We start from the raw sequence: 21,177 nt of genomic DNA, 5'->3' as shown, positions 1-21,177 counted from the left end.
ACATCAGTCATTTCTAAAGCAGAAATAATGTATAAATAACTGAGGTATTTTCATAGAATATCATAGTTACTGGTGTTCTTTTTGCCATTTGGGGCTTTGATGTTACTATATTTTAGCAATTGTATGTTTTGCAGCTTTAAGGAAAAGCATAGATTGTAGGATTGTGTTACTTTGAGCAATTTTCCAAATTCTTTTTTGGGACCAGCAAGTCCTTAATGGAGAGTCAAACTAGGGGTTTGAATGACAAATCATGATGCTCCAATTAGTCTTAGTTTCTTGATAAAGAAGTGAATAACTAGCTGCCAGAATGCACCAGAATGCATCTAAGACCACGTATTTTTCCAAAATTTCGCTCTGTGCCCGCCATATCGCTCAAAGAAAAGTTCAGGGATTTTTTCCTTACCTGACTTTCATCACTGTACATGTCCTTCATGCAGAAAACACTACAAGAACATGTCAAAAACACAATTTTCATCAGTGTTGGTCTTGAAACATTTTAATCAAATGTTTCAGGAGACAATGTCTGCCATTTCTTTCGATGATAATAGAGGTGTCTGGAAATAAAAATCGAATCTTTTAATTAAAAATAACACGATAGACTATATACATATTTGTGTGGTCATCACATTGATCAAAGTTTGTCTAATTTTTGTCGCTGCATGTCTAAATGCAATGTTGGCAGTGATTTTTGTCAACTGAATGTGTACCATACATCCTTTTTTTTATTAGTACATTAAAGGTCAATTAGTTCAAACTGACTTTGCCTGTCACGTTTTCCATTTTCAGTGTAAGTCAGGCTCTTTCCCTCCCTTGGTTGAAATTTTTGGATCTCTTATTCCTGTTTGCTACAAGTTTCTTCAACAGTAATCAACTGTTTTGTCTGCTGGTCACTTGATAGATGCTGTTCTACGAAATCCCTTTTTAGACTTTAAAGGTTTTTTTGGGGGGGGTTTCAGACATGTTTTGGGCTTTGTGAAGCCACATGTCTATGTAAAAAAAAAAAAAAAAAAAAGTAAAAAAAGCAAGGGTGTTGACTTTTACAGCAAAACTTTCTCTAGCTTTTGACAGGGCCATGTGAAAAGAGTTCTAAATCCTCTCCCAGGATGCCTGAAGCTAATTCACACTGAGAACAGAATCAACTTGTCCCGTCTCTATGCAAAACACCAACCCAAAGTTTCTCCTCTCTGTCCCTGGAGCTAAGCATAAAGACCTCAGCAGTCTGGCCTGCTCTGTAGTCTTACATGGATATCGGCCCGTTTCCATGGAGCGGGTGACGGATCTGGCCTGGACAGCAGTTTTCCCTGTGGGGCTCCCGACTTCATTGAAAGCCACCATGCGAGGCGGGTATCAATAGTTTAAAAAAAAAAAGCATTTGTTCAAAAATCCAGACATTTAATGGGTAGGTTTGTACTTTTTATACCTAAATACAAACTACAATGCATAAAACCACCAATAAACACAGCTCCTTGTTTTGTTTTGTTTTTTAATACTAATAGTTTTTGCTGTAAAATATCAGCTTGAAATTTTTTTTCCTGAAAAACCATGATCAACCCTAAATTTTCCTTTAAATGCATTATGTTTTTTGATGCTTAAACAAAGCCTTTGCGAACATTGCTTCTCAGCTCCGTTGCATCTTTTGTTCCAAATTCTTGTGGTTTCTGATTGACCATATCTTGATAAAGTACTGTTTAAATTCAGATCAGCGAATCCTCCTTCTCATGGGCATCAGCAGAGCATGGTGGAAAGATGCAGTGTTTCTTGACTCAAAGATTAAAGCAAAATCTTTTATTTCCAGTGATTCTTTCTGAAAATTTGTGTCCCTTTGAGTCATGATGCTAACCCTCATCTTCTCTTTCTTTAACCCTTGTGTTGTCTTAACATTTCCTTTTAAAACTTAGGATTTTATGATTTTTTCTAAAAAGACTCTGTCATTAGGAAAAGTGATACTTTGTTTACTTCTGAGGTGTACACCATAAGGCACAAAGATTGTCTTATAGGTCATTTTTGACGCCTTATATTTGATCACCAAATATTCAAGTTCAAAGGCCACAGACAAACTCTCTTTACTTTCATACCTTTATACTTTTTTTATACTTTATTTATCCCACAATGGGGAAAGTCTTCTCTGCATTTTGACCCATCCCCTGGGGAGGAGCGGTGAGCTGCAGACTAGCCGCGCTTGGGGGGCGACAGCTGACTGGGGAGAGCGGGGAATCGTTCCACCAACCCTTCGGTTGTTTGGAGACCTGCTCTACCGCCTGAGCTAAACTGCCGCCCAAACATACCACCAACATACCTGATCCACCGGAGGCTGGAGCTGGGTCAGCCAAAAAGGAAAAGATGCCAGAACTGCCCTTCAAAGAAGAACCACAAGACACAGGGTGTAAAGCAACAGTTAGTTATGTTGTGTTGGAGAAAAAAAGGTTTTTATAATTCACTTCCTAAAAAATAATAAACAATAATCTGTTAACAAGGATTGTTAACCGTTTTTTTTTTTCATTTCAATGTAATTAATGCAGAAGTAATTACTTCAAATTGATATAATAGCAATAATAACCTCTATTGTGTAAAATACAGCTTATGACAGTTGGTTTGTTTTGTGTAACAATGCTCACTGGTGATCATCTTTTTTATTTAAAAAAAAAAAATCTGATAATGGCTGCAGGGCAGCACAGTTGTTAGTGCTCTCTCCTACAGGGAGGAGGCCCTGCTTCGAATCCCAGCTGGGACCTTTCCGTGTGGAGTTAGCGTGTTCTCCTTGAGAAAAACATGTTTCATGTGTTAATTTGTTTTTTAAAGTGAGGGATAGGCAACTCCAGGCCTCGAGTGCCCGCATTCCTGCATGTTTTCCAACATACACTGCTCTGCTCTGGCATGCTCTAGTTGGCTGGACACACCTGCCAATCCCTGCTCAAAATTGTCCCTAGGTCTGAGTGTAGAAGTAATTGAGAGCCCTGTGAAAGGCTCCAGTGACCCCATGACCCCAAAAGGGACATGACAATGAATGTATGGATAATATGATGAAAAATGAAATAGCTTGAGTTAATTAATAAGTAAGTAACAGGTTGTTTCATCATGCTCAATCGATTTTAGATTTAAAATTCAACTGAGCTGCTTTATTTGGGGTGGGCCATTTTTTTTAAATTGTCGTGTCTAACAGCTGAGCAAGCAAATCAGGCTGAAAACCTCTTGTGTTGGACATATTTTACTGTTACAATTGGGATTTCTGGATCTTCAGTTAAGTGAAGTGTTAATTTGTATAAACCCCTTTTGAGTTTGAGGCTAAGCTTTATTTATGATAATTATGCTTGTTTGGATTATTGGTTGGACCGGACGGAAAAGGAAAAGAGAGGGAGAGAGTGGGATGTTAGAGATGGGAGGTCAGGCGTTAAGATTGGAGAAACTTATCTCACAGGGCGCACCAACTAAAATTAAGTTATGCACACAGACAAGTACAAGCAAGATTAACATAACCAATATTCTTTGAGAGGGGTGTGAAAACATTACCCGTGCCCATATTTGTGCAAAAGTAAATAAGCAGGTGGGTTGAATGAATGTATGCTTCTTAGAGTGTAGCTTGATCAGATTGAATGGTCCAGCAAAGGCAGAAGGCCCGACACCCCACAGCCCAGAGCCAGCGGCAGACACTGCAGCAGCCCAGCCAATCAAGGCACCCAAGAGCCCCCCCTGTCAGACAAAGCCTCACATGCACCGGACCCCGACAACGGAGGAGTAGGAGGAACAGCGAGCATGCAGAGGCAAAGCCCCCCCCCAAAGCCAACCCACCCCAAGGCACTCGATTCCCAGATCCAGTGCCCCAACCACATGAACTGAGTGGCACCTATAGGTGAGTGGCTTGCCACCACCCCGGAGTCCTGAACCCCCACCCCCAGAAGCAGGCCGGGACCACCCATTGCCAGCTCTCACTTTACACCCGGGCAACCAGCCCCACCGAGGACAAACCAAGGGAAGGGGCAGAAACCGACTGCCTGACTAGGAAGGCGGACACTGGCGACCACCAGTTGCTGTGAGCAACAATGGAAAAACTGGGGTGCCTTGGTGTGCCCAAAAAAGGGCCCCTCCTCGCTACTCGGTGGATATGGTCCACTCAGCTAAGATGTTGTTGACTCCCTCACCACATGGAAAAAGATCTGCAAGATCAGGGACACAGGAACCCCCAGGACGCCACCAATGCCCCAGGAGCAGCCCACAGCCCACCCGACCCGGTCTAGGGGATGGGTGACAGGGAACCATGTGACCATCCCCTTCTCGCTGTGTGTGTATGTGTGTGTGTGTGTACTACAAAGGTTTAATTAAAAATGGTGGACTGCAGCGATGCAGACTCCTCCATTCTTCGGCTGAATTTGATCGCCCAAACGTGTCCACTACAGGTTCCTACGTGAGTGCATTTGTTCATGTTGATGTTATGTCTGTAGTGTAAGCATTAAGAGGGGGAGCAATTAAGATTGGTGGTTGCTTTCACCAATGATCCCCAGGTTTCTAAAGTGAATAAAGCCTGACTACAGGGGTCCTTTTTAGTTGTAATTTATTTGTTTCCTTAATTGATAATCGTGTCTTGTTTCTTCCCCAGATTGATATTTGTGTCTTTACATATTTATTTTTACTTTATTTAAAAAAAAAAGTATTGTAATTTTTTGTGTGTGTAACTACCAACTCCCAGGCTTCCCAGCATTGTGTTGCGTGTGCGGGTGGGTCATTTCTGACCCCCAAGACAAAGGATGTAAACAGAATGTTGTGAGGCAAAGGTTAAATTCAATTTTAGAAGTTCAAGCAAAATCTTTGTGACCCTGTGTCTGTGAGCAAAATAAAATAAAAAAAAAAGAAAATACACATTTAATTTTTGTGAGACTAATTCAGCTCAGAAAAATAAAATGAATTTTTTTTGGAACGTGACTTTTTGGGGGTAAGTCTGAAAAGAAAGGAGGAAACACAAACACACCAATCAGTGCATCCGTCCTGTTCCCTTTAGAATAGTTTCTCGTGCCACGCCCACTCTGAAATCCCCACTCACTCTCACTGCGAGTCTCTTTTTAGTTTGCACATGGATCCATTCACAAATCTACAAATGTTTTTTTTGTTGAGCGCGCAGACACCGCGGGGTGGTGATCGGTGGATGGATCAGCGCGCGTGCGGCCGATCAGCTCCCTGACGCTTCTGATCAACTTGTTGCGCAGCTGCTATTATTTCTGACCTGCCCTGTGGTCCACCGCTGCTGCAGAACCACGCTCTCGTGGAGTGACATGATCGGAGCGCCGTGGAAAGCGCTTCACCTTCTCCATAAAGGATAGTGTCAACGTGGATTGATTTTATCGAGCCTTTTTACTATGACAGAAGGGACGGGGGATGCGAGTCATGATGAGCTGGACGCGTCCTTGTCCCGGACCGGACTGGATCCGCAGCCTCCTCTGCCTCACTTTACTCCTATGGACCAGGCGCGTCACCGGTCTCTCTGACTTTTCAAGTAAGGGGATGATGATTGAAAGGACACCACTGTTGCACAACTCGGTTATATCACAGTGATAGTGAAAGGAAAAGCCCCTCCAGGCACAATGCAGAGCTCTTTCATCACAGCATAATCACATTCACTGACTTTGCCGCAATGAGTGATCAAATTGGGTGAAAGCCAGTTACTGTAATTTGCCACCCAGGAAGAGAAGATTCAGTTAGAGAGCTCTTTAAAAGCTTTTGGAGAAACATGAGACCCCTCTCAAGCTCTGAAAAGGTCAAATGCTCTGACCTCCTTTGACTGATTGAAGTTCTCATTCAGATTTATGGATGTTTGTACGCTCAATCTTTATTGGTTTAGCAATTAATAGAATAAATCAGTGCTTAATCTATAAAATCAATTTTGGTTAGTGAATCGGATCGTTCAAAATGAACAAATATCAACTTTGAATCATATTAAACCTGCATGTGAATTTTAAATGAAGCAATTCTCCCATCTACTTACAAAAAAGAAAGTATTTCTTTTCCTGAATAAGACCCACCCCTGTGTGTGACAGACTACCTGTCCAGGATCCTCACCAGCCACTCTGCCCACGCCTGTGATGGGACGCCCCTGCGGCTCCACTGCCCTCGCCATTCCACCATCTCCATCCAGTCAGCCTTCTATGGGAGCGGTGAGGTGTGGCCGTGTAGAGTAGAGCCTCCGCTCAGACACCACAACCACAGCTGTGCAGCTTTCACTGCTCTACAGGTGCATTTGAAAAACATTTGTCACCTTATGAAACTTTCACAGACAGAAGGATACAGGAGCAAGTGGCTTTAAAGCACAGAGCTTTTGATTTATATATTATAACAGGGGGTGCATTGTTAATTTTTAAGCACTTTTTAACTGACTGACTAACTTTACCCTCTGTATTTGTTGTGCAGAAGCTCTTGTCAGAGTGTCAGAGCCACAGAGACTGTCAACTGCCTGTAAATCATCTGCTGTTTGGGAAGGACCCCTGCCCAGGCACCACCAAATACCTCCATGTGGAATACAAGTGTAAACCTGGTACTTTAGACCTCACTTTTTAAAGACCCACTCTTGTGGTTGTTTTCTGATTATGGAGAACACGCACACACACAGACACACATATTGTGAGCTTAACATTGCATTTCTTTATTCAAATTGTTGTGAATCAGGAGCAGTGTGAATGCAGTTTGAAAAAGATTGTAGGTGTGATGTAGAAAATACAAAATACTAAGCTCCCTGCTCCATTCCGATGCATCCACTTGTAGACGACTAGATCCATGTACGTCTTTGTTTTCCTTGTCAGAGCTGACATCTGATTCAAACTGCACGGCTGGATAGCTCCCATATTGTTTGCCGTTTTTTGTGACTCATAATGTCAGGTTTGGGATGTGAGAGGCTGTAAGCTAGCAATAGAGCGTTTAAACAAATGGACTTACTCCTCACTAACAGCTCTGCCAACTTCTAAGAGGGAAATTTCTGATGTACTACTGATGCTTTGCAGAAACTGTGTCCTAGAGACTGACGCAGATTTGGGAAATAAATGCATAATCATAATTAGAGGCCAATGGGAGTGCTTATAAAAGTGGGATTTTAAATAAATTAACTTGTTTTGCATTATTTATCTAAGTGCACAACACTTTGTGTCTTGGTATAAAAGGTGCTATAAAGATTGATGTGACTGCTGTGCCAGTTTTACCATCAATTTCTCCAACTGATTCTCCAGAGATTAAGCAAAAAAACTTCTACAAAAAAATCTTGACAACTGGCTCTTTAATTTAGCAATTTTTCTTTTCACTTAGCTGAACACAAAAGACTGTTGGTATGTGAGGGAGAGACCATGCTCCTGCACTGCAAGCCTCCCAGGGTGCTGAACATCTACGCAGCTGTCTACGGCAGACGTCTGGGTCAGACGGACACCTGCCCCTCTCACCTCTCAAGACCACCGCCATTTGGTGAGTCACCGAGAAGTCTCATGTGGAATCGGGTTAAACCGCTCCAAAGAAAGATAAGCACTGACAGCACCGTCTGTAAGGAATGCTGCTAACACAAATACCCTCCTGCACTTGGAGTGAATGAAAATATTCATCATTTTTTGCAGAGAATGTGGAAAATATATGCCAAAATAGCAGTTTTCTTGCTTTTTTAATGCACTGGAACAACAGTATCATCAATTGCTGATGCATTCCTTTCAAATTACTGAGTACATCTGTGCTTTTTCAGCTAAAAGTATAAGAAGAGGAGGAAATATTGTATTATTGTCAAGCCAAACCCTAGGTAATTTATGCCTTAGACAAATTATACCATTGAGATCCTATTTGAACTACATGCACACATTATTTAACATTGTTGGGTTAAAAAATAAAAGGTTAGGGAAAAAAGGGGATCAACTTTTTTTTTAAGCAGCATCAAAGCCACAGTGAATGAAGGAATCACACACTGATGCAGTTTCCTTTTGTATTTGCTCTCCTTGACAGAGTGCTTGAACCATGAGGCCCTGCACAAGGTGTCAAAGTCCTGCTATGGCAAACAAAAGTGCGCCGTTACCGTCGGCAACCAGACCTTCAGGGATCCTTGCTTTCCAGGAACCAGGAAGTACCTTACTGTGCTCTATTCTTGTGGTGGGACCCTACTCTGCTTCCTCATTCTTAAATTGTTATCACAGGGCGATACTTTCGAGAAGGACTTCAAAATAAGAGCAGACTCCCACAATGTTATGATTGGCTTACGTCATCCAGGCTTTTTGTTTTGGCCTTTTTTTCATTATGCCACAGTTGTTCCTTCCAACATGAAGTCTTATCTGCCGGTCCCAGCTGCTCTTGTTCCTTCACACCCAAAAACACAGCAGCAGGAAATGATAGGCTGTAAGCTCTGACTTCTACAGAAACCCGGAGTGAAAGCACTGAATGTGCTGCTCACTCTGGCAGTTAGAGCTCTATTTAAAGCAAAACAATGCACTAACTTCTCAGGGCAGGTTATTAATATCCCAGAATGAGTATTCCTGATTTGAGATTCCATTGTAGGCCCATTTTGGGCGTGGGAGGCAAATGTGGAACCATAAAAACCTACTGTTTCTCCTTCCAGCAGTTCCACAGACTTTATTAAAGGAGGCAGATCCAAGCTTTTTAAGTTCCACCACCTTTCCTACAACAACAAAAGGTAATTCTGCTATTCTGTCTGGATCAGGAATGTTTTACAGCAAACCTGTAAGGTCCTGTTTCTTCTGCAGATCTGGAGGATCCTGGAGGAGCAATGATGAGCAACTCCCTCCTAACTTACACCTACATCAGAGGTAAAGCCATTCAGAGGGAAGTTTGCATCCTCCCACACATGTGGAAAATGTGACCCTTTTGGCGTCCTCCTTTGCTGCACAGAGCACCCAGAAATGGCAGCTCTGCTCTTCACCTCCAGTGTGTGCATCGGCCTTCTCTTCACGCTGCTGGTTCTGTCGGTGCGTGTGACCTGCAGAGGGCGACAGCTCAGAGGTCACCCAGTCACGACAAACAAGCCTGGAAGCCAGGCTGTCTCCTGTGAGGACCATGAGGAAGATGATGGAGCTGAAAAAGAAGATGACACGGTCACCGAGGGTTCTTTACTTTCCGCCGCAGAAAGGACGGCCATATACGGTTGGGAAGACGTGACTTATGTGAGCGAAGCAGCTGAAATGGCTGAGAGGATTGAGCGCCGAGAGATGATAATTCAAGAGATTTGGATGAACTCTTACCTGAACGGCAGCTCCTGTTAATCCCATCAATTTTATAGATTATTACGGGATAATCCACAGCATGTCATGGGTTCACACCACAAAAAACGTTTTACTTTGTAAAGGATTTCTCATTTTCATAAAGACTGTAAATTATTTTGTAATTAATCAACAAAGTTGCATAAAGTTGGAATAAGTTGCTAGAATATTGTATTATGTAAAGGGTAATTAAAAATATTGATTTAAATAGATCCCTAAGGTTGTGTTGACTACAACATCATATTAGGGACCACCATAAAAAAAAAACACATCAGAAAAAAGTTGTTAATTATGAGAAAAAAGTCCAAATTTGATGAGATTAAAGTCCTAAAATTATAGAGAAAAAAATCTAAACTTTATTAGAAATGAGAAAATCATGTCATCTCGATGCTCTCTTGCTGATTAAAGAGTTATAAAAGTCAAGGTTAAATTAAATTGATTTAAATATAAATATTTAATGAAAAACACAAAAGAACAAAAAATGTAAAGTACAAATATATATGAAAATTATAAGGAAAAATTGATTCCAAAAATTATGAGAAAGTTTGAGAAACTTTTGCAAGAATAAATGTGTACAATCATGAGAAAAAAAACCAATTTACAAGTTAAAAATGCTATTTAAAATAAAAAGATTAAATAAAAGGTTAAAATAAGGTTAAATAAAAGGTTAAATTCACTTTTCAAAGACAACAGAAAAAACCTGTTTCATTTATGTCAATACATGAAACACTGCTTATGACATCACACTGCTCAGGAATTTCACTGGGGACCTGAACCAGAACACTTATGGGGGACCTTTCTGTGTGGAGTCTGGATGTTGTCCCCGTGCATGCGTTGGTTTTCTCCCGGGACTCCAGGCTCCCACCGTCCAAAAACATGCTTCATAGGTTAATTGGTTACTCCAAATTGTCCCTAGGTGTGAGTGTGCATGGGTGTGTGTTTTGTGGCCCTGCGACAGACTGGCGACCTGTCCAGGACGTCCCCTGCCTATGCCCACAAGTGGCCGGGATAGGCTCCAGCAGCCCCGTGTCCCCGAAAGGGACAAAACAGGAATTAGAAGATGGATGGATAGTATTTTCCATTTGGGTCAAACAAAAATTTAATTTTTAATTTAAAACTACAATTGGCCATAAAATTTGTGACAAACGAGAGCAGGAATTGTTTAGCAAATGCGATCCTATCAGTTAAACAAATCTCTTCTTTTCCCCTAAAAGATGTGATAAAACTGGCAAATGCAATCTCACCCAACTCTTTAAAAAAAATAAAAATAAAAGTGTAATTGTTGAAAAACTGTTTGGGTCCGATCCGGCTGCAAATGCATCTTTTGCAGCGTGTTCAAACAGATCCATTTTTTTTTTTGGTTGGACAATGGAAGTTAAAATACAATTATTTATGTCATAGACCTTTAGTAGTATTTCATCTGCAAACTACACATCCCTCTTTACTGTGCAGATTTGTTACATTTCCCCTAATGTTTATACCCTAATGTGCTTGGGAAGTCAGATGCTCAGCTTGCTCACGGTTTTCCTCCCTCCACTACCACTATGAGGCAACTTCCTGAACCAGATCTGATCTGACTTTAACATAAGTTATTTTGTGAAACAAAGAAAGGAAGGGCATGACATCCATGATCCAGCATTCTAAGAGGTACCAAATTGCATCGGGTTAAAACAAATACATTAGAATCTATTTATTTATTTATTACACATAGTAAAAATGTCATTCTGCAACAAGATAGATGAGAAGGAAATAAATCAATTTCACCACAAATAACAGCAAAATGAAACAGATTTCTAACCACAATAAGGCACAATACCCAGCTGCATCCAAAGCTGTTGAAATTGGGTCACAATACTGTAGCTGTGGGCGTCATCTTGGCCCCCATTTGATATTAGTGAGGCCTTGAAACTGCCGCTTGAGCGCTTGTCTGTCTGCCCACTCTGAGTCCAGGTGGCTGTCATCATTCGCTTCTTCTAGTTTCTAAAAAAAGTAGAGAGGAGAGTTTGAATACAGCACGAGCAGCAACATACTGTAGAAGGTGTAATTCACCTTAAGTTCTTCCTGCCTTCTGTAGTAATGCTTCATCATCTCTTTCTGCTGCTCGTTCGTGACTAAAGGTTCTCTAGCTGGTGGCCCATGTCCTTTCTGAAATCAAAATGAACAAAGGTAATAATATTCCTAAAAGTCACTACAGCAACATAAAGAAAAAAAACATTGAGAAGCTAAATGTTTTCAATAAATAATAGAAATGCTTTGGAGTTATTCAAACCTTTTGGACTTTGACCACAAGCTTTGTCTTTTCATTTTTGCCGATGTAATCCTGCAGTTTTTTCCCTCTTTGTAACTCTTTGGCAGCCCACCACAGCTGGCATTCATCCTTGGTGATAACCTGCTGAGATGCCTAAAGAGTTGACTTTTGGAAATATTTACCTTTTACTATAACAAGAACAAAAGCATTTCCTTGTAACAACCAGGCAATAACTGACAAGCCAGTTTTCGACTAAAATTCAATCGTATATTTCACCTGAGTCCCTGACAGATCTTCTAGGTCCTCAAACTCCATCCTTATGGGGTCATAAGGAGGTAAGCCCATGGGGTACACAATGGTGACTGCACCCCTCAGCTGATCCAGTGCTTCCTTTACCATCTCCATGGTGACACACACGTTAGCGGGAATTTGCTTCTGCAAGATCAGGAGAATATCATGAATGATCATCTTGTCTTGCTAAGAAGTTATGAGATTTTAAAGAACCACTCTGATGAAATTGCGTTTTTAACATGTTCTCGTGCCATTTTTTTGATGGTGAAGGACATATATTGAGAAAATTAAGGTTAAATTCTGACTATTATTAAAAAAAACTGCTTGCCGTTTTTGTTGCACTGGTAATGTTATGTTGGGGATAAGATGAGCTGTAAGCTAGCCGGAGAGCATGTACACCAGGGGTATCAAACTCCAGGCCTTAGGGGTTGGACTCCAGAAATCCTGTGTCATCTGCTGCTGATAACCTGGATCAGGTGTGTCAGTGCCAATAAGGAACTTCAATGGTAGGTTGGTTGGAAAACCCTCAAGCCTGGATTCTGACACCCCGATGTAAACAGAGAGCTCTCAACAAAGGAGAGGCGGGAATTTCTAATGAACTACTGCTACTCTGCAGACGCCATGTCCTCGGAAATGACACAGGTTTTTAGATTTAGGCTAAAAACAGCATAATCCTATTTAAAGACCACAGGGAACGCTTTTAAAATAGATCAAAAGATGATCGTAGTGGGTTTATCAGGTGAAGACTTACATTTGAGATGAGTGCTTTAGCTTCCTCCACTGTCTTCATCAACACCTCCTTCATCTTATCATTAGGAGCTTGAGGGGCAAGATTGTTGAAGTTAGCAAAGGATGTTACAACACTCAAAAAAGAAATTAAATATGCTTGGAAAATGTTAGTAGAATTTTTCAGGGTTGAATTTCAATCATGAACATTAGCTACTACTCCTATATACCGTAGTTGGTTTATCATAAATATAAATTGTTTTGCATATAATTGTTATTGAACAATAGAGCTACTGTGGACCCCCAATTTTCCTAAAAAAAGAAAGAGAGCACTGGATGTAATCTAAAGAGTGATTCTCACCATGTCCATTTCTTCTCCCAATCTCATCCTTTTTGAATACTGCCCCTCCACTGGGCATGCACTGGTCTTCCCATTCATCCCTCAGGTTCAGCTCCTCAATCTGCTCCACTGTCAGTTCCTGCATGTTGGGTGGCAGCATGATGCCATGATCTGCAAGCTCTGAGATCTCTGAGGATGAACACAAGAACATTGTTTGGATCAAATGCAGAGTCAGACACACCCACATCTGCTATTGTACGAAACTCCAGAGAAAAGACAACCATAGAGTGCGAGTAAAAAATATATATATTTATACCTTGGAGTTGCTGCACAAGCTAACATACTTGGTATATATTTGCTCTGAGGTGTTTTTTACCTGAACATAGTCTCTCCACCTTCAGTCTTCCATTGTAAATGGCAGTAATTTGCTGGATGACGGTTTCCAGAGGCGCCTGCGCAGTGGTATTGAAAAGAAACTGGCTTTCTTGTCCGCGTTTCACGTGCAGCTGCACCATCCTCACAAACGAACCCCTACAGAAAGACGTTTCCAAACAAATGTCTTATTAGAAATGAACTCAGTGTGTTTGGGTCAGATGAGAGCGATTGTATTCAGAAAAGCTGGGTAACCATGGCAACAGGGAAGCACAGACACTTCCAGAAAGAACGAAGCTAATACTAGCATTCAGCTAACCAGGGTTAGTAGCAGAGATTCCAAGGCTAAGATTCAAATGATTCACTGAAAAAAAAGAAAAACTTACCCAGGAAAAAGAAATTAACAAATAAATATTTCTGTACCTATCAGACCAGAGTTACACCGGTAATTAAAATCAGTGCAAACATTTTTTTTAACTGTCCGCTGATCTGTGCTGATCCTTCTTCTTCCTTTAGGGGAGATCCACTCAGCACAAGATTAGCTTCGCAGCACCCTCTAAAGGGGTATAGTGGTATTGCAGGACTGCAGTTAAAACTAAAATTCTATATTTCCTCCCTTTTCTGGCTGTTCAACAATGGTAATGGTAAGTATATTTCTGTGGATTTTTAAGACCAGAACTACAAACATAAAATGTAAAAATTTGTCTCAATTTGACATAGATTTATTTTTGCATACATACAACACAAACTGCATCATACATGAATGTGCCGTCAGCTGTGCACATTAAATATGGAACATTAGATATTAACATGAACTACGGCTTTATGTATTTAAATACATACAGAATATTTCACAACACAGACTCTTGTTTACTATGGGTTATAACAATAGGAGAGGGCGTAAACTTCACTGAAGGAGAAATGTTTCCTTAAACTTATGACATGACACAGAGCGCCGGCTAGTTTTTTATCTTTACTGCTGATTACAGTAACTACTGCACACATGTAAATAAATATGTGTAAGAAAATGTAGCCGTGTACATTTCAAATGTTTCAGTAAATAACTGTTTTTGTGATGAATAAATAGCACAAAGCAACACTTGGCTGGTATTTGAATAAATCTGTTATCCTCCGTGATCCATTATAACAAATTATCCAATTCCAAAGGTCAGGGGAAATGTCATCTCAGACTTTTGTGTGCTATGATGGACCTAATTTGCTTATTGAATTGTCAATAGTATCTAAAACGTTAGGCCAAGTACATCGTGAAATACTGACATCGCTTCCAACTAAAAATATTGCGCGACAAATGAGCTAAACAAGAATAAACGGCTGTGGATAGATATCACAGGAAGATCTGAAAACATGGAGGAGTTTTAACACCCAAGACTCTGTTCACATCACTGGAATGTTGGTTGCAGCGTGGCTGAAAATCGTTAGCTGGAAAGGTTTTCTGGCAACTCTTTCCGACCGGAAAACTAAAAACAGTAATACATCAAGGTGTCGATGTGGGGAATTGTCCTTTCATGCTGTTACAGAGGAATATAAGACATTTAGACATTCAGTTTGCCAATCAACAGCAAGAGGGACGGCTACAGCTGGAACGGTTACATCATGGTCTCATGAGCAGGTGGAGTTTTTAAATCTGCAAGGAAACACGCAGCGTATAGTTCGAGAGAGAAAAGACTTTTAAGCCCTGGTCCAGTCTTGAATCTGCACACGCCCAAACACAAACACAACAGACAAACTTGCACCTGTAAATACAGCACATCACATCCTACCACAGCGACAATTACATGGTATTTATAGTATCTGTAACTTAGAAATGGTAAATGTGTTTTCTAAAAGTAAAATCAAAGTGCCCTCTTTATTTTGCGTGACATGGTGTTCCCTGCCATGTCCCGCCATCGTTTGACTGTATAAACATACACAGACAGTCGCGCACACATGCTTTGTCCTCGGTTTATGATTGTACGCTTGGATGTTTTGGCTAAACCAAGAATAGAAATGAACTGAGCTTGTGTATTCTGTCTGCAGCATCTCCTCCAAATCAGCTCTGCTGATAAGAGCAGGGGCAGGACAGTGCACACAGCGTGTCAGTGCATATCGGTTACGTTGTACCTCCTCTTGCAAGTATTGCCATGAGAAAGTGTTGCACTATCATTAGAATGCCAAGTATAATTTCAGATATGGACCCCAAAAATACTGCTGGGCCAAGGATATTAGCTTACAGACAAAGAATGCCGACCTGAATAGAGAGAAAACAACAATCGGATGATATTACAGAGCATCAGTCCTGTGGCGATTTAGTTTAACTGATAAAAAAACAAAATTGAGTCACTTTGTAGCAACATAAGAGTGCAAACAGAACAAATCTTCAGTAAACATTGAAAGGATCGAAAGAAAAATGTCCATACAACCTTCAGATTTAACTCTGATGAGATGAGTCAAAGTGATGGATGAGGATGGCTTCGAGTCACATGAAGCATCTGTAAAGCTGTTTCAGTGAACCCTTCACAGGCTGCAGATGCCGTGTCTTGATATTGCACATGTGATTTTTAGATATACTGATAGAACACACTGTCAACACACAGGCACGTATTTGCTGCAATAAATACAAGTAAAGCAATTCAAAGCGCGTGGAAATCTGAGGGATGAAGGAAACGTGGCTGTTGCAAACATCCATCCATTGTTCTGCCTCAAGATGAAATCCTTTTTCTGTGGCTCAGAGGGGATTGATATATGCCCTTTAAAATACAGTCCTTCTGGTTCATACACACAAACACACATACGTACATTTACGCTCTTATCATAGATCTATACATATCTGTAATATGGCCCTTATAATAAAGGGTAATATTATCTTTCTGTGGACTCCCTAAAGAAGAAGCAGCGGTTAGCGTGTTCCTGTGGGAGCTTGGATGAATTGGTTACAGTTCTAGTTTGGTGAAAATGCCGCTGGAGAAGATAGCCACTCAGGCTCGGAGTCAGTTACAGAGCGAGAAGGGTGGTTCTGCTGTTTAGATACGAGGGGAACAGGAGCGGAAGATAACCACTCGGGTTCTAAGTCCAACAGAGAGCGAGAAGGATGGTTCTTCTGTGTGGACACCAGAGAGGCAGGGGTGGAGGACAACCACTTAGGTTCTGAGTCAAAAACAGAGCTAGAAGGCTGGATCTGCTTCTGAGATGTCAGGGAAGCAGTGGCAGAAGATAACCACTCAGGTTCTGAGTCAAACACGGAGCGAGAAGGCTGGATCTGCTTCTGAGATGTCAGGGAAGGAGTGGCAGAAGATAACCACTCACGTTCTGAGTCAAACACGGAGCGAGAGGGTTGGGCTGGAGCTTGAGATAAAATTGAAGTAGATGGGAAGACTGGGTTTTGTGTTTTAGCTTGGGATGAAAAGTCCAATTCGTCATCAAAAGTCACCCACTGACTTTTTGGCATTGCCCCTAAGGAAGATGGTTGGGGCTGAGATGCAAGGGAAAGTTGAAGGGAAGGCGGAGCCAGAGGCAAACGGGGGGCAGTCGCTGCCTCAGGACGGTTAGAAAGCAGGGATGTGGAATTTTGATTAGAGGGTGGTCCAAACAGGGACATGGTCTTTTTGAGTTGGGTGGTTGGTGCGGGGGTCGGGACGAGCGGTGGAGTAACAGCAGAGGACGTTTTCTGAAGGCTTGCTTGATGCTGGAAACTGAAGTCTGGGGTGAGCGGGCGGAGCTGCTGAGTCACAGGTCCAGTAAAAGGATTGGTGCTGCTGGGTCGGGCTGGCAGGGGGTCAGTCATGAAAGCATTCGGGGAGGCACGCAACGTCTCCTGCGACCTACTGCGAGACGGCGCCGGCGGAGGCGGGAGTAAGGAAGAGGCAAACGGCGACGGGGTAGAAAGCGAGGAAGAGGATGACGACTCCAGAGCCTGGAGGTCTGACAGAGCAGAGGGCTGGTGTGAGAAAGACGATGGCAGCGTTGTGGAGGAAAACACCGATGGAGGAATGGAGGGTGGAGCACGGAGGGAGGAGCCTCTGCTCAGTGACTGAGTGCTGTGCCAGGAGGGAGAAGAGGACGAGTGGAAGTCTAATGCGAGCGTGTCAAAAAGGTCAGGCCTCCATTGTGCTTCTCTTTGGATTCCATTCAATCCATTTGTCTACAAAGATACAAAAAAGAAATGTCAGTCTGACCGCAGAGTCTGAGGAAACACAAAAAAGTACCTTCCATTGAGACACAATGTTAAGCAAAACAAAAAACCTTTGAAAAGAAACATTAAAAAAAATGTAAAAAATAAAGCGGATGGCTGACATGAAGACTTAATGTTTGTTTTTTTATTCTAGCAAGTTTCAAGTGAACTACCGAAGTATAAAGTAATAGACTTAATTTAAAAAGAGGCCCATAAATGTGTGCACTCTAAACAAAACAGCAAACTATTTGATACTTGTAAAGATTTCAAACCTAGTTTTTGGACATTCAAGGTATTTGACCCGTTTTGTAATCGTTTAAAATCATCTTTCTAAGCTTTTCTCAAAATTCTTTCTGTCGAGAACCGTCTGTCTCATTAAGAGTCAAGATGTAAAAATCAGAAAACTGTGACTAAAATGAGTCAAAATGCTTTTTGCTACATATTCTAGACAATAGAAAAGCCGGATTTAAGACTCATAAAAACCCCAGTTGCACTGTTATTTTCAATTTTAAGGATGTTATGTTAAAGTTCAATAAAAGTTAACTAGTTAGACTGGCATTCATTGCTATTATTTTATAACAAACCGTGAAATGTATGTTTTATTAAGATGGGCCTAATTGTACTAAGATGATGTTCTCATTTTGTTCTAAAATGAGTCATTTGCACTTATTACACTGTTTTTTCTCTCTCACTGTAATCAAAATTAAGTACAATAAAACTCAAAATAAAAACCATTCGTTTTAAGTTAGCAAGAAATACTTTTTATTGGGCTGTATTTTCTATTTAACACTTAACTTTTTTAGCTCATTTGTTATTATTTTTTGGTTCTAGATTTTGATGCCTTATAAGATTTCTTGTTAAGTAAAAAATACTTGATGCATGGAGATATAATTTCACTACTTTCTAGTCTACCTCTTTACATTACAGTGACCACATGGCAGGATAACTCAGGAGATGTGACAAAGAAACACACACACACACACACACAAAGCTTTCCATTTGACCAAATACATCCACATAAAAACAATGCAAAAACAGTAACAAAAATATGGAATGTGGTTAATGAGTGAATTTGAGGAAAATCAGAGGGCTGGAGTGTTATGGGGGCGAGGCAGATAAGTGGTTTTATATCAAGTACCTTTCACCCTGACGGCTTCTCCAGCTTGCGAGAAAGAAACAAATACATCAGAAAGACAGAAGCAGGAAGAAAAACCAAAAACTAAGCTGATTTAGTTTGAATCTAGGAATCTTTCAAGTTAAATTCTAGGCGTCCGTTTTTATTTTGTATAAACTTTATTAGCTTATTTGTTTGCAGAAGGCATGGTCCGGTTTCAAAAATGGTCTCTGTAAATGTCTCCTTTTTTTCATTTTTTAGTTAAAAAACTCTTAGTTTGAATAGTGTTCAAAAGGCAAAAAAATAATCCGTTACAAAAACAATATATTTAAGGTTGTCCTCAATCAGCCATAGTGTATTTGTGTCAGAGGGTCACACCGGCCCGTGTCTATCTGCAATCAGGGAAAAAAAATCGAATCTTATGTTGCTTATGTTCCAGGATTTTACTAAAATGAAGTTGGCACCCACCTGTGCAGCTGGGGCTGTCTCGGGTTTGTCAGCATCAGGTGGCAGAGCATGAGAGGAGCGGGAACGGGGTGGAGGTTTGGGGGAGGCGAGACCCTGCTGAGGTCCAGCCAGGGTGGTGGAGGAAGAAGCGGCCACAGGTGGAGCTGCTGCTGGAGGAGCAGCGGGCGGGTGTGGTTGCAGAGGAATTGCAAGTGTGGGCTGCATGGGCGGAGGGAGTTGTGATTGAGCAGAAGATGAGGGAGGTTGAGGCTGCGGCGGGGACTGAGTCTGGGGTTTTAAAGTAAAGGGGGCTGCAGGAGGGGGTCCTGATGGAGGAGGACCTGAGAGAAGAAACAAGAGAGTGCAGGAAAAGTTTACTTAGACCTGAAGCAAACTAGAGGTACTTCTATAATGCCCCATCGTCACAATTTTCTTAAAAACCTACATTTTTATGGCGCAAAGTAACATTGACACACTGATTTTGACTTGCAAGCATTTTTTCATATTTGCTATTTGCCCTTAGGTGGCGATTTAATTTGATTCATAAATCAAGATCAACTATTCACGGTTTTCGTACAATTTACTATATTATGTCTGAATGGTTGCTGCATGTCTGTCTTTTTACTGGATGTATACAAATTCAGATAAAACATTTAATCATTTATGCTTTTATTTAGACCAGTAAACTGAACTTCACATTCAATTTTTCATCTACAAAAAAAAAAAGATACATTTACTTTTGAAGATTTGTTTACATCTGGTTACAGTAGTGCATCTGGTTTGTTTAGTTTATATATTTAAAGTTGTACATTTTTCTGCGATTTTAGAGTGATGATTACATTGTCCGAAGTGCATTTGACCTTTCTACATTTATAAAGATCATGAGTCAGCAATTTTAGACATCTTAAATATTTGTACTCCATTATTCTGGAATAGATTATGGATATCAGAGTATTCATATTCTCTTTCCAGCCCTGCTTGCTCGATTTTTTGGAAATTTCAAATAAAAAAATAAAAAAATCATATGTAATCTCTCGTTGATTATAAATAATTTGGTACACTGAATTTTTATGAATATATATATATTTTTTTACCCAAAGGAAGGTCTGGTGGTTTGACTTGGGCACTGGGATTAGGGCGTGGAGCTCCAGGATGAGTATCTGGAACCGGCCGAGGGGCCCCCGGATGAACCTCTGGGATGGGCCGCGGTGCTCCAGGGTGAGAGGGAGGTGGCGGGCGAGACTGAGGGGGCATACTAATCACTCCAGCTCGAGGAGGAATATTCTGGAAAAAGAAATTTGGTTCCAACACAAGTTTCCCTTGTAATTCATGTGGTTATTTATTGCATGTACGCTCACAGGTCTGGGAGCTCCTCCAGGTCCTGGAGCCCCAGCAGCAGCTTGTCCACGACCTAAAAGGAAACAAACACATTTCAGGATAAACTTTGAGGTTAAGCTCAATCATTTATAATTTGACTGAAAGTTTAGGGAAAATAGAAACAAAAGAAAGAATTGGAACAGAACATCAAGGGTTAAAATCTTTCCAAATAAACTGCAGTTTAATTACATTTCAAATTAATTTGGTTTCTGTAGAAACCTTTCATGTAAAAAGAACAGCTCAAGGTGCTGTCCATAAATACAAACAAGATCACAAAAATACCGATCCCCACAGATGCAATACAATTATTAAATACAGAAAAACAAACACAACTAAAATAGAAATTATACCAAAAAGCTAAAAAAGAGAGAACCCAGAAGGTGCCGTCAGCCCTGCCCTCGTGTTGGGTGGGGTGTCAGCATCTAAGCAGCAAGAGCACAACTCATCCCCAGCACCTCCCGCCCCACAGTCCCCCAACCCCCGGGTCCAATGAGCCCAACGTGGGAACACCAGGCCAGGCAGCTCGGAGGACCCGCAACAAGAGACGCCAGAGGACAAACAGGGACAACACTCTGGGAGCCTGAACACAAACACCCCAGCCGAGGGTGAGAAGACACTTGGAAACAGTGTTCACCACCTTTCAAATTACAATAGAACATCACCTCCAGAGCTACACCTGCCCTAGACTTGTTTTGGTTTATTTGGAACGAATATAAAAGGAGTCTTTTGTATTAAGAGTTTCTCTAAATAATATGTGTATAATTTCCATTGAATTGCAAATAACAAAACACATTTCCGGAGACTAGCAACATCCTCAATAACACCAGTCACTTCTGAGCTGCATGAGAGGCAGTTCCTGTTCAAACATCTTCTCCA

General features: G+C 41.1%; 3 protein-coding genes across 27 annotated transcripts in view; 1 reads left to right on the top strand and 2 right to left on the bottom strand.

The window, feature by feature from the left end:
* The first annotated feature begins 4,994 nt into the window (after positions 1-4,994).
* Positions 4,995-9,430, top strand: eva1c (eva-1 homolog C (C. elegans)). 3 transcript variants are annotated; one of them, XM_078931152.1, is made up of 8 exons: positions 4,995-5,482; positions 6,024-6,140; positions 6,394-6,517; positions 7,279-7,431; positions 7,954-8,097; positions 8,561-8,635; positions 8,706-8,768; positions 8,851-9,430. In XM_078931152.1, the coding sequence occupies exons 2-8, from the start codon at positions 6,069-6,071 to the stop codon at positions 9,219-9,221; spliced, it is 1,002 nt and encodes a 333-aa protein (XP_078787278.1). In that variant the 5' UTR covers positions 4,995-5,482; positions 6,024-6,068; the 3' UTR covers positions 9,222-9,430. The 3 variants fall into 3 exon arrangements, with proteins under 3 accessions (XP_078787278.1, XP_078787277.1, XP_011481631.1); XM_078931151.1 differs by having other exon boundaries at positions 5,013-5,482; positions 6,024-6,217; positions 8,564-8,635; XM_011483329.4 differs by having other exon boundaries at positions 5,013-5,482; positions 6,024-6,217.
* A 223-nt stretch (positions 9,431-9,653) lies between these two features.
* cfap298 (cilia and flagella associated protein 298) lies at positions 9,654-13,735 on the bottom strand. Its single transcript, XM_004076209.5, has 8 exons — positions 13,582-13,735; positions 13,200-13,354; positions 12,845-13,012; positions 12,509-12,576; positions 11,743-11,901; positions 11,488-11,619; positions 11,268-11,363; positions 9,654-11,198 (listed from the first exon to the last, which is right to left on the bottom strand). Exons 2-8 carry the CDS (start codon positions 13,336-13,338, stop codon positions 11,088-11,090), a joined length of 873 nt encoding a protein of 290 aa, XP_004076257.1. The 5' UTR covers positions 13,339-13,354; positions 13,582-13,735; the 3' UTR covers positions 9,654-11,087.
* Positions 13,736-13,895: 160 nt separating this feature from the next.
* The window catches only part of synj1 (synaptojanin 1), a 25,374-nt gene continuing 18,092 nt past the window's right edge, over positions 13,896-21,177 (bottom strand). For 19 of the 23 annotated variants that reach the window (XM_078931134.1, XM_078931138.1, XM_078931133.1 and 16 more), the window contains 4 exons: positions 20,283-20,335; positions 20,019-20,208; positions 18,946-19,265; positions 13,896-17,333 (listed from right to left, as the gene is read on the bottom strand). In XM_078931134.1, the coding sequence (XP_078787260.1) occupies positions 16,134-17,333; positions 18,946-19,265; positions 20,019-20,208; positions 20,283-20,335 (1,763 nt within the window). In that variant the 3' untranslated portion in view covers positions 13,896-16,133. Of the gene's footprint in view, positions 17,334-18,501; positions 18,526-18,945; positions 19,266-20,018; positions 20,209-20,282; positions 20,336-21,177 lie in introns of all 23 variants that reach the window. The other 4 variants (XM_078931146.1, XM_078931147.1, XM_078931148.1 and 1 more) reach the window with 1 other exon arrangement.

This window comes from Oryzias latipes, chromosome 14, assembly GCF_053564925.1.
Source record: "Oryzias latipes strain Hd-rR chromosome 14, Olatipes_Hd-rR_3.1".
Classification (NCBI taxonomy): Eukaryota; Metazoa; Chordata; class Actinopteri; order Beloniformes; family Adrianichthyidae; genus Oryzias; species Oryzias latipes.
This window is presented reverse-complemented; position numbering and strand designations above follow the sequence as displayed.

What these genes read in the sequence shown, in the direction of transcription:
- eva1c (XM_011483329.4), top strand. Translation starts at nt 5,365, where the DNA reads ATGCGAGTCATGATGAGCTGGACGCGTCCTTGTCCCGGACCGGACTGG. An exon ending in GGAATACAAGTGTAAACCTG is followed by an intron (nt 6,518 to 7,278) that starts GTACTTTAGACC and finishes CTTTTCACTTAG; the next exon opens with CTGAACACAAAAGACTGTTG. An exon ending in AACTTACACCTACATCAGAG is followed by an intron (nt 8,769 to 8,850) that starts GTAAAGCCATTC and finishes TTTGCTGCACAG; the next exon opens with AGCACCCAGAAATGGCAGCT.
- cfap298 (XM_004076209.5), bottom strand. Translation starts at nt 13,338, where the DNA reads ATGGTGCAGCTGCACGTGAAACGCGGACAAGAAAGCCAGTTTCTTTTC. An exon ending in TGGGAGAAGAAATGGACATG is followed by an intron (nt 12,577 to 12,844) that starts GTGAGAATCACT and finishes TTGCCCCTCAAG; the next exon opens with CTCCTAATGATAAGATGAAG. An exon ending in TTGTGGTCAAAGTCCAAAAG is followed by an intron (nt 11,364 to 11,487) that starts GTTTGAATAACT and finishes TTTTGATTTCAG; the next exon opens with AAAGGACATGGGCCACCAGC.